Genomic DNA, 13,060 nt, shown 5'->3' with positions numbered 1-13,060 from the left:
TGACGCTTGGCATTCAGGCCGAGGAGTTCAATCTTGGTTTCATCAGACTAGAGAATCTTGTTTCGCATGGTCGGAGAGTCCTTTGGGTGCCTTTTGGCAAACTCCAAGTGGGCTGTCATGTGCCTTTTACTGAGGAGTGGCTTCCGTCTGGACACTCCACCATAAAGGCCTGATTGTTGGAGTGCTGCAGAGATGGGTGTCCTTCTGGGATGTTCTTCTTGGGGGACCTTCAATCCGGCATAATTTTTTCGTACCCTTCCCCAGATCTGTGCCTCGAAACAATCCTGTCTCGGAGCTCTACGGACAATTCCTTCAACCTCATGGCTTGGTTTTTGCTCTGACATGCACTGTCATATCTGTGGGACCTGTGGGATCTTATATAGACAGGTGTGTGCCTTTCGAAATCATGTCGTATCAATTGAATTTACCACAGGTAGACTCCAGTGAAGTTGTAGAAACCTTTCAAGGAAGATCAATGGGAACAGGATGCACCTGAGCTCAAGTTCGAGTCTCATAGGTGCCTGAATACTTATGTAAATAAGGTATTCAGACATTTCTAAAAACCTGTTTTCGCTTTGTCATTATGGGCTATTGTATGTAGATTGATGAGGACTAAAATACATTTTAGAATTAAGGCTGTAACAACAAAATGTGAAAAAAGGGAGGCTGTCTCAATACTTTCCAAATGCACTGTACATGTCAGTACATAGGCCTACACCAAAAATTAGGTCACATGGGGGGAAAAGGCATTGTGCCGTGAGTTGTTGCTTTCCATCCATGCATAACAGGAGGGGACAACCACCAGGGCTGACTTCATAGGTGAATCTCAATAGTCTTCAGTTGGCTTCCTCTCCTCATCTGCACTCATCTGAGAGGAGAAGTAAAAACCAACCATTGCCGTATTGCTTTCAACTATCCTGTGTTGTCAGATCAGTGCAATTGAAGAAGAGGAATATGAGTTAGACTGTTCAGTTGCACCCTATTTCAATGGGAAACCCTTTAGTGGTGTTTTAGCAGTGGGGTAGTACTCACTGGTTGTGATTGTGAGGTAGTGATGGGGGCGGTGGGAGTCATGGGTGGTTTGGTGCAGGGTAGACTGAAGCGTTGCCCGGTGTCTGGCGGGGAAGAGTAGGAGCGCATCCGTGCCTCCGGCCTCTCCGGCTCGCTCCGATAGGCCTCCAGCAGGAACGCCGGCGGCTGCTTGACGGACTGCGTTGGAGGAGTTGAGGAGGGCGAGGAGATCCCAGAGGCTAAGGAGAAATAGAAAACAAGGGGTGGTGGATTAGACTTTCAGTATGAAAAAGGCCTGAGGCTCTTTTTGCTGTAATCTAAGACATGTCTAAGGGTGATGGGCATCATTGGGCTGAAAATACAGAGTACCTCTAGGCAAGGAGCCACAGATGGGGAGCTAACTGATCGAACTTTCAGCAAGGATTGAGAATGAGATGGAGCTCCAGATAGATAGGCAATCAATCTGTAGTGCTGCCTTTTTGCCAGTTGAGACAACATTATTTTGGTGCCATGTGGACAGAGCTTGGAGGTGTGGGAAAACTTCTGAATCTGATATTAAACTGTCAGTGATAAAAAAATATTATGGTATGCACAACAAGACTGTGAACTCATTCAACCAATACTGTCAAAGTCAGCCAGTATCAATCAATCAATCAATCAATCAATCAATCAATCAATCAATCACATTTATTTATAAAGCCCTTTTTTACATCAGCCGATGTCACAAAGTGCTGTACAGAAACCCAGCCGAAAACCCCAAACAGCAAGCAAAGCAGATGTAGAAGCACGGTGGCTAAGAAAAACTCCCTAGAAAGGCCAGAACCTAGGAAGAAACCTAGAGAGGAGCCAGGCTCTGAGGGGTGGCCAGTCCTCTTCTCGCTGTGCTGGTGGAGATTATAACAGAACATGGCCAAGATGTTCAAACATTCATAGATGACCAGCAGAGTCAGATAATAATAATCACAGTGGTTGTCGAGGGTGCAACAGGTCAGCACCTTAGGAGTAAATGTCAGTTGGCTTTACATAGCCGATCATTCAGAGTTAGAGACAGCAGGTGCAGTAGAGAGAGTCCAAAACAGCAGGTCCGGGACAAGGTAGCACATCCAGTGAACAGGTCAGGATTCCATAGCCGCAGGCAGAACAGTTGAAACTGGAGCAGCAGCATGACCAGGTGGACTGGGGACAGCAAGGAGTCATCAGGCCAGGTAGTCCTGGGGCATGGTCCTAGGGCTCAGGTCCTCCGAGAGAAGAGAGCAAGAAAGAGAGAGCGAAGGAGAGAGAAAGAGAGAGAGAGAATTAAAGGGAGCATACTTAAATTCACACAGGACACCGGATGAGAAAGGAGAAATACTCCAAATATTACAGACTGACCCTCCGCCCCCCCGACACATAAACTACTGCAGCATAAATATTGGAGGCTGAGACATGAGGGGTCGGGAAACACTATGGCCCTGTCCGACAATACCCCCAGACAGGGCCAAACAGACAGGATATAACCCCACCCACTTTGCCAAAGCACAGCCCCCACACCACTAGAGGGATATCTTCAACCACCAACTTACTACCCTGAGACAAGGCCGAGTATAGCCCACAGAGATCTCCACCACGGCACGAACCCGAGGGGGCGCCAACCCAGACAGGAAGAACACGTCAGTGACTCAACCCACTCAAGTGATGCACCCCTCCTAGGGACGGCATGGAAGAGCACCAGTAAGCCAGTCACTCAGCCCCCGTAATAGGGTAGAGGCAGAAAATCCCATTGGAGAAAGGGGAACCACCCAGGCAGAGACAGCAAGGGCGGTTCGTCGCTCCAGTACCTTTCTGTTCACCTTCACACCCCTGGGTCAGACTACACTCAATCATAGGACCTACTGAAGAGATGAATCTTCAATAAAGACTTAAAACTTCTTATGGCTTGGGGCCAGTATTTCGATGTCTGGATGAGATGCGTGCCCAAAGTAAACTGCCTGTAACTCAGGCCCAGAAGCTAGGATATGCATATAATTGGTAGATTTGGATAGAAAACACTCTAAAGTTTCCAAAACTGTTAAGATAATGTCTGTGAGTATAACAGAACTGATATGGCAGGTGAAAACCTGAGGAAAATCCATGCAGGAAGTGGGATTTTTTTGATGTGGGTATTTTTAATTGAATGCCTATACAGTATCTAATGGGTTAGGACCCAGATTGCAGTTCCTATGGCTTCCACTAGATGTCAACAGTCTTTAGACATTGTTTCAGGGTTATTGTCTGAAAAATGAAGAAGAATGAGACCCTTTTTGTCAGTGAACTGAGGAAGAATGCAGAGCTGGTTTGCGCGAGTGACTGATTGTGCGCCCTTCATTGTTTTTCCTTTCTATTGAATACGATATTGTCCGGTTGAAATATTATCGATTATTTAGACAATTGACAACCTGAGGATTAATTATAAACATCGTTTGACATGTTTTGACGAACTGTACCGGTACTATTAGGATGTATTCATCTGCATGTTTTGACCGCCTTGGAGTCAGTGGATTACTGAACAAAACGCGCCAACAAAACAGAGTTTTTGGGATATAAAGAGGGACTTTATCGAACAAAACAAACATTTATTGTGTAGCTGGGACTCTTGTGACTGCAACCTTATGAAGATCTTCAAAGTTAAGTGATTCATTTTATCGCTATTTCTGACTTTTGTAATTCCTTTACTTGGTTGTAAAATGTTTGTATGCTTTTGTAAGCGGGGCGCTGTCCTCAGATAATCGCATGGTATGCTTTCGCCGTAAAGCCTTTTTGAAATCTGACAAAGCGGCTGGATTAACAAGAAGTTCATCTTTAAGCCGATGTATAACACTTGTATTTTTTATTAATGTTTATTATGACTATTTCTGTATTTTGAATTTTGCGCTCTGCAATTTTACTGGATGTTGTCGAGGTGGGTCGCTAGCGGAACGCCTGCGCCAGAAAGGTTAAAGGTCGAGACCAAGTCTGCGTCTCTCACATGGATAGGCAGACCATTCCATAAAAATTGAGCTCTATAGGAGAAAGTCCTGCCTCAAGCTGTTTGCTTAGAAATTCTAGGGACAGTAAGGAGGCCTGCGTCTTGTGACCATAGCGTATGTGTAAATATGTACGGCAGGACCAAATCGGAAAGATAGGTAGGTTAGCAGTAAAACCTTGAAATCAGCCCGAGCGTTTACAGGAAGCCGGTGTAGAGAGTCTAGCACTGGAGTCCTATGATCAAAGTTTTTGGTTCTAGTCAAGATTCTAGCAGAAAGATTAAAATTTTTGCAATGTTACGAAGATGGAAAAAAGCTGTTCTTGAAATATTCTTGATATGTTCATCAAAAGAGAGATCATGGTCCAGAGTAACGCTGAGGTCCTTCACAGTTTTATTTGAGATTACTGTACAACCATCATGATTAATTATCAGATCCAATATAATATCTCTTTGTTCCTTGGGACCTAGAACTAGCATCTCTGTTTTGTCTGAGTTTAAAATTAAAGCATTTGCCACCATCCACTTCCTTGTGTCTGAAACACAGGCTTCCAGGGAGGGCAATTTTGGGGCTTCACCATGTTTCATCGAAATGTACAGCTTTGTATCATCCGCATAGCAGTGAAAGTTAACATTATGTTTCCGAATGACATCACCAAGAGGTAAAATATATAGTGAAAACAATAGTGGTCCTAAAACGGAACCTTGAGGAACACTGAAATTTACAGTTGATTTGTCAGAAGACAAACCATCCAAAGAGACAAACTGATATCTTTCCGACAGATAAGATCTAAACCAGGCCAGAACTTGTCTGTGTAGATCAATTTGGGTTTCCAATCTCTCCAAAAATACGTGGCGATCGATGGTATCAAAAGCAACACTAACGTCTAGGAGCACAAGGACAGATGCAGAGCCTTGGTCTGACGCCATTAACGAGTGCAGTCTCAGTGCTGTGATGGGGTGTAAAACCAGACTGAAGCATTTCGCATACATTGTTTGTCTTCAGGAAGGCAATGAGTTGCTGCGTAACATCTATTTCAAACATTTTTGAGAGGAATGGGAGATTCGATATAGGCCAATGTTTTTTTATATTTTCTGGGTCAAGGTTTGGCTTTTTCAAGAGAGGCTTTATTACTGCCACTTTTAGTGAGTTTGGTAAACATCAAGTGGATAGGGAGCCTGTCACGCCCTGACCTGAGACAGTTTATTTCTCTATGTGGTTAGGTCAGGGTGTGGGGTGGGCATTCTATTGTTTATATTTCTATGTTTTGGCCAGGTATGGTTTCCAATCAGAGGCAGCTGCCTATCATTGTCTCTGATTGGGAACCATACTTAGGCAGCCCTTTTCCCTCCTTGAGTTGTGGGATCTTATTTTCGTACTGCTGTGTAAAGCCTGCAAGACGTGACGGTAGTGTTCCATTGGTTATTATTTTGTTTAAGTGTTCAGAGTTCAAATAAATATCAAGATGAACACATACCACGCTGCACCTTGGTCTACTCCTTTAGACGATCATTACAGAAGATCCCACCACCAAAGGACCAAGCACCGTGGGCAGGATGACTGGACCTGGGAGGAAATCCTGGATGGGGCAGGACCCTGGACAAGGCCTGGGGAGTATTGCCGTCCGCAAGAGGAGATAGAGGCAGCGAAAGTGGAACGGCGATACTGGGAGGAACAGGCAAAGCAACAACAGAAGCCCAAGAGGCAGCGCCCCCCCAAATTGGCACACGGGGAGATTGGCGAAGTCGGGGTTGAGACCTGAGCCAACTCCCCATGCTTACCGTGGTGGAACGAGTGACCGAGCGCGCACTGTGTCGCCAGTGCGCACTCACAGCCCGGTGCGCTCGGTGCAAGCTCCTCACCATTGCCGTGCTAGAGTTGGCCGTCAGCCAGGAAGAAGTGTGCCGGCTCAGCCTTCCTGGTCTCCAGTGCGTCTCTTCGGCCCAGGTTATTCTGCGCTAGCTCTACGCACGGTACCCCCAGTTCACCAGCACAGCCCAGTTCGTCCTGTACCAGCGCTCCGCCCTTGCTGGGCTAAATTAACCATCCAACCAGGATGGGGTGTGCCAGCCCTAAGCTCCAGACCTCCAGTGCGCCTCCACAGCCCAGTATACCCTGTGCCTGCTCTGCGCACCCAGTCTCCTGTGCGTCTCCCCAGTCCGGTGAGACTGGTTCCAGCTCCACGTAGGAAGCCTCCAGTGATGATCTGTGGTCCGAAGCCTCCAGTGATGATCCATGGCACGAAGCCTCCAGTGATGATCCATGGCACGAAGCCTCCAGTGATGATCCATGGCCCGGAGCCTGTAGGGATGATCCATGGCACGAAGCCTCCAGTGATAATCCATGGCCCGGAGCCTGTAGGGATAATCCATGGCAAGAAGCCTGTAGGGATGATCCATGGCCCAGAATCCTGTAGAGATTATCCATGGTACGAAGCCTCCAGTGATAATCCATGGCCCGGAGCCTCCAGTGATGATCCATGGCACAAAGCCTCCAGTGATGATCCATGGCACGGAACCTGTAGTGATGATCCATGGCATGGAGCCTGCAGCGACGGTCCCCAGTCCGGAACCTACAGCGACGCTCTCCAGTCCTGAGCCTTCAGCGACGCTTCCCAGACCGGAGCCTCCAGCGACGCTCCCCAGTCCGGAGCCTCCAACGACGCTCCCCAGTCCGGAGCCTCCAGAGACTCTCTCCAGTCTGGAGCCTCCAGCGATGCTCCCCAGTCCAGAGCCTCCAGCGACGCTCCCCAGTCCGGAGCCTCCTGAGAAGGCCTGCAGCCCAAAGTCTTCAGCGACGGTCTGCAGCCCGCAGTCTTCAGCGACGGTCTGCAGCCCGGAGTCTTCAGCGGCGGTCTGCAGCCCGGAGTCTTCAGCGGCGGTCTGCAGCCCGGAGTCTTCAGCGGCGGCCTGCAGCCCGGAGCCTTCAGCGGCGGTCGGCAGTTCAGAGCCTCCGGCGATGATCCACGGTCTGGTTCCTCCTGCGACACAGAAGCGGGGGGATCAGCGGGCGGTGTGGGGGCTACGCGCCGAACCAGAGCCGCCGCCAAGTATAGATGTCCACCCGGACCCTCCCCTATAGGTTCAGGTTTGCGGCCAGGAGTCCGCCCCTTTGGGGGGGGGGGGGGGGTACTGTCACACCCTGACCTGAGAGAGATGGTTTATTTCTCTATGTGGTTAGGTCAGGGTGTGGGGTGGGAATTCTATGGTTTATATTTCTATGTTTTGGCCAGGTATGGTTTCCAATCAGAGGCAGCTGCCTATCGTTGTCTCTGATTGGGAACCATACTTAGGCAGCCCTTTCCCTCCTTGAGTTGTGGGATCTTATTTTCGTACTGCTGTGTAAAGCCTGCAAGACGTGACGGTCGTGTTCCATTGTTTATTATTTTGTTTAAGTGTTCAGAGTTCAAATAAATATCAGGATGAACACATACCACGCTGCACCTTGGTCTACTCCTTTAGACGATCGTTACAGAGCCGTTTATTATATTCAACATAGGAGGGCCAAGCACAGGAAGCAGCTCTTTCAGTAGTTTATTTGGAATAGGGTCCAGTATGCAACTTGAAGGTTTAGAGGCCAAGACTATTTTCATCAATGTGTCAAGAGATATAGTATTAAAAAACTTGAGTGTCTCCCTTGATCCTAGGTCCTGGCAGTGTTGTGCAGACTCAGGACAACTGAGCTTTGGAGAAATACGCAGATTTAAAGAGGAGTCCGTAATTTGCTTTCTAATGATTGTGATCTTTTCGTCAAAGAAGTTCAAGAATTTATCACTGCTGAAGTGAAAGCCATCCTCTCTTGGGGAATGCTGTTTTTTAGTTAGCTTTGCAACAGTATCAAATATACATTTTGGATTGTTCATATTCTCCTCAATTAAGTTGATGATCGAGCAGCAGTGAGGGCTCTTCGATACTGCACGGTACTGTCTTTCCAAGGTAGTTGGAAGACTTCCAGTTTGGTGTAGCACCATTTCCGTTCCAATTTTCTGGAAGCTTGCTTCAGGACTTCAGTATTTTCTGTATACCAGGGAGCTATATTCTTATGACAAATGTTTTTTGTTTTTAGGGGTGCGACTGCATCCAGGGTATTATGCAAGGTTACATTTAGTTCCTCAGTTAGGTGGTTAACCGATTTTTGTACTCTGACGTCCTTGGGTAGGTGGAGGGAGTCTGGAAGGTATATCTAGGAATCTTTGGGTTGTCTGAGAATTTATTGCACGGCTTTTGATGATCCTTGTTTGCGGTCTGAGCAGATTATTTGTTGCGATTGCAAACGTAATAAAATGGTGGTCCGATAGTCCAGGATTATGAGGAAAAACATTAAGATCCACAATATTTATTCCACGGGACAAAACTTGGTCCAGACTTTGGCATGTTGGACAAAACCCACTGAGTCGATGATGGCTCCGAAAGCCTTTTGGAGTGGGTCTGTGGACTTTTCCATGTGAATATTAAAGTCAACAAAAATGTGAATATTATCTGCCATGACTACAAGGTCCGATAGGAATTCAAGGAACTCAGTGAGGAACGCTGTATACGGTCCAGGAGGCCTTTAAACAGTAGCTATAAAAAGTGATTTAGTAGGCTGCATAGATTTCGTGACTAGAAACTCAAAAGACGAAAACGCAGTGATTTTTTTTTTTTTTTTGTAAATTGAAATTTGCTATCGGAAATGTTAGCAACACCTCCACCTTTGCGGGATGTGCGAGGGATATGGTCACTAGGGTAACCAGGAGGAGAGGCCTCATTTAAACAGTAAGTTATTCAGATGATTAAGAGATGATTGTGTAAGTCTGAATCAGCAGTAATGGAGTTAGGAGGATAGATATATAGGTATTTATTTTAAAACAAAGATAATCCTTTGTTGTTGTAGCAAGCATCTGAACACTGCTACAAAGACAGGAGAGACGACCTTTTAAAACTGAGTTTGAAAAGGACCTAGCTAGATCAACAACATCAGTTTTTCCTAGGGAGTTTTTCCTAGCCACCGTGCTTCTTTCACATGCTTTGCTTGCTGTTTGGGGTTTTAGGCTGGGTTTCTGTACAGCACTTTGAGAATATCAGCTGATGTACGAAGGGCTATATAAAAATAAATTTGATTTGATTTGATTTGATGATTTATAACAACATAGCCCTTAGAGATATTCAAGAAGAAGTTTAAAAATAAATGACAGACACACCATTCAAACAGTCAACTGAGAACAGAAAGTCCACATTATACTAATGAGCTACTGTTATACTAGTTAGTACCTTTTCATCCAATGCATGGCATACAAACATCCTCCTTTCTGGCTATCCAACAAAGCAAGAAGATCACAGTGAGTAGGTATCACTAATCAGCTCTCACTCCCAGAGGTTCTAATCGCAGACCTTATTGACATGCAGACGATGGAGTACATCTTCCTTGATGAGCCCAAGCAGAATCAATACAGTCCTCTAGGCACTTCACCAGACTTTTAAGTGGCTAGTCATGGACATAGTGTGAACATAGTGACTTGCGGTGGTGTAGAACCAGTCATAGGCTGCATTCCCTTCCAAAAAGTCCTCTCTTCCTTCTGCCCTTGTTCACTCTCCTTCACACTGGAAAGGTGAAAGAAATATGTTAGAAACTAGGTTGAGCATTTGTTTACATCTACAATACCAGTTGGAATGGAATGCAGCCCATGTACCGGTTGTACAGTAAAACATCCCTTCCTGTCAGGAAAAAATGTACGCCCTACACATTACAGTACTAAGCACCAGCATCAGCCACAGCATCGTGGGGGAGGTATGAAGCCAATCAGGCGGCAGGTAACCTAACGCTTAGAACGTTGGGCCAGTAAATGTTGCTAGTTCAAATCCACAGGCCAACAAGGTAAAACATCTCCCGTTCTGCCCTTGAGCAAGGCAGTTCACAGCTCCCCGGATGGATCCGGAAAACAAGGTGCTGCCTAAACCTGGATTAAAATAGTTTTTGTTTTCTTTCAAATAACCTACTTCAGGTGTGTTTGATTGAGTTGCTTGCAAAATGGAACCAATGTAAGTCTGAAATGCAAAACCGGCCCATCTGTCACTCATGACTGAATAAAGTAAAAATTATTATACCGTTCCATTCCACACTCTACTCACCTTGGATTAGTAGATTCAGACAAATGTTTTTTTATTATAAATGATAGGATTAGGTAGGATTAGGGTGGAGTAGTGGTTTGCTCATTGGAACAGAGCATTGGGGTCACAAGGCCAAACTCCAGAAGTGACAGAACGATCTACTCCATTGAAAGTGAACCAAACTAAAAATGTGCTCCTCTGTAGCTCAGTTGGTAGAGCATGGCTCTTGCAACACCAGGATAGCGAATTACATTCCTGGGACCACCTGTGCTTAACATGTATGTATACACGCACGCATGACTGTAAGTCACTTTGGATAAAAGCGTCTGCTAAATGGCATGTATTATTATAATTGTAGAAAAGGCCCATGGAGTTGGTGGAATCATCCTTTAATTCATGGCCACTTGCTCAGCTGGGCCAGGTGGAAATGTCCGACAGATCTCAACTCATTAAAAGGAGAATCACCACCGCCCGACCTCGCTGCTTTCTCTTCCTTAACTCTGTCTAATCCAGACATTCTGTGCGTCCATGAATCAACGTAAATCCACTGAAGCTGTTACCTTTCATCTGAACTATCTGTTGCGATCGGGAGAGCGGGCCATCAGTTATTGTTTATAGTTATTACCGCGGAGCGCACGCTTCAAACCTATTGTGTAATGTAAATGGACAATGATCAAGGTCCTACAGATCATCACAGGCCAATTATGCCATCGATATATGGTTAATATGTAATGAAATGACATGTATATATGAAGACAAACCTGAAAAAGAATGAAATATGAAACGTCATTATTGTTTGCTGAACTGATCAATCCTGAAATCAAATAACTGATTGAATTATTTGTATTATTATTCTCATGATTATGATGAATAGTTATGAGCCTAAATGACTCAATGATGATTCCTATTGACTTATTATCGAACTGAACTGCTGAAATACCTAATTATGTTAATAATGAGAATGATTGTTATGATTTGACCTTTGTGATTATGAATTTGATTGGATACATGTTATTCTGTTTCCTTTGTTATGCAGCACAGACAAACTACCCAGTAAATATACCACTTTATGGTTGAAGGAATTCCTGCCTCAGCCTCATCCATTCCTCTGTCACCTGACCCGTGACCAACTGTTCACCTTCACTGTCAGTCATCCTACCTGTCCAGCTACCCACACAGATTCCAATAATTTTTCAATTATTATTATTATGTTCTCGAAACAAACCATCGTAACAAACAAAAAATAAACCAATTCAGCGTATTACAGTTCCTAAATGGACTTCCCTAATCGTCCTCCCTGCAGTCCTGTCCTCCCCAGCGGAAGACGTGAACGGCACGACAAAGACCTGACATCACTTTGTCCTACATCAAGCCATTCATGCGACACAGGAGAGGTTCCCTTTGAAACCATTAGTTTATAGACCCGTATCATGGCCGGCTCCTGCCGCTAAAAAAAACTAGTTGGGGAACTCGGGGTCTCAACTTACTGTTGAAAGTTAGAATAGCAGAATACACAAGGTGCAATTTCGAAACTGGAGTGTTGACCTCAGTTCATCTTTCAATCAACCACGTGGGTATAAGCGCTTAAAAACCAATGAGTTGATGGGAGAGGCAGGATTTGCAGCGCATCAAGCGTCAAAATAGAAGCAAGTTATATTTTAGCGCCTGGCCTACGCAGACACTCACTGATGCACGTAACGCGAGCAGTGTGGGCAGCATGTAAGCAAAATGTGTAGAATTGCAAGAAATTCACTTTAAAACTGTCAAAAATGTCACTCTATGCATGGCAAAATGGGTAGAATTGCAGAAAGTTTGCTTTAAAACGGGAACATTTTCTCTACTCTCCATGGCAAAATGTGTAGAATTGCAGCAAATGTACTTTAAAACGTACATTTTTCTGTCCCCCGTCAAGAGGGTTTTGCCCGCAAAATGGGGGCCCCCCCAACCAAATCTCACTTAGGGCCCACAAAAGGCTAGAGCCGGCCCTGACCACTGTACACAGCTTCCTAGACTAGAATAAAACATTATAGGGATAAAGGGATGGAGGGATGGAGGGAGAGAGAGATGAAGGGAGAAAGGGATGAAGGGAGAGAGGGATGACGGGAGAGAGAAATGAAGGGCGAGAGCTCCAAAGAGCCTTTCTCACCAGTAAGATGTCATCTGAAAAGCAGTCCACTTTGTGTGTGTGTGTGTGTGTGTGTGTGTGTGTGTGTGTGTGTGTGTGTGTGTGTGTGTGTGTGTGTGTGTGTGTGTGTGTGTGTGTGTGTGTGTGTGTGTAGGCTTTATCCGTCTCTCTGCCTCGTAAATCCACAGGGGATCATTAACATCAGCGCTACTGAATCACAACCCTACTGCCAAATGTATACACACAATTCCCCAGATTTTGCACACACACACACACGCACACACACACACACACACACACACACACACACACACACACACACACACACACACACACACACACACACAAAAGGTCACACTCTAAAGGTCATAATTTCCTTCTCCATAAAGACTTCAGAATGATTTGGAAAAACCACCTGAAACCTCCTGAAACCGCCTGAATCATGGAAAAGCGAGCTCCTTGTGATGGATTAAGTGTTCACAATCTCTTAGAAGTCAAAATCAATATTCTGAATAATATTCTGGTCAGATGAACAACATTCTTCTGAAGCAGATTCTGCTTTGTTCTGATTTGTCACGTGTCTGTCCAGCAGCCAGGCATTTCATTTAAGGGGTTGGCTTCCCTCAAAAACGTCACATTAACTCCTGATCTGGCATCTTGTCCGTCTTTTTTAATAATGTGTGCTACATGTTTGATTACCTGGGTAATCACAAAAGGTTAATTGCATGAAATGACAGCTTGTCTGCTATGTAGCAAGCCAACCACTGGAAATGTAGGTAATAGGTTTTACCCAGCTAGCAGATAACATTCTGAGAACCATATGTTTCTTTGAGCTTGATGAGAGTGTGGTTGTCCTA

General features: G+C 45.3%; 1 protein-coding gene across 5 annotated transcripts in view; it reads right to left on the bottom strand.

Moving 5' to 3' along the window:
• The window catches only part of prkag2a (protein kinase, AMP-activated, gamma 2 non-catalytic subunit a), a 158,133-nt gene that overhangs the window by 48,275 nt on the left and 96,798 nt on the right, over window positions 1–13,060 (bottom strand). For all 5 annotated transcript variants that reach the window (XM_014159648.3, XM_045702715.2, XM_014159651.3 and 2 more), the window contains one exon: window positions 1,033–1,250. In XM_014159648.3, the coding sequence (XP_014015123.1) occupies window positions 1,033–1,250 (218 nt within the window). The remainder of the gene's footprint in view (window positions 1–1,032; window positions 1,251–13,060) is intronic.

This window comes from Salmo salar, chromosome 19, assembly GCF_965601325.2.
Source record: "Salmo salar chromosome 19, fSalSal1, whole genome shotgun sequence".
NCBI lineage: Eukaryota > Metazoa > Chordata > Actinopteri > Salmoniformes > Salmonidae > Salmo > Salmo salar.
This window is presented reverse-complemented; position numbering and strand designations above follow the sequence as displayed.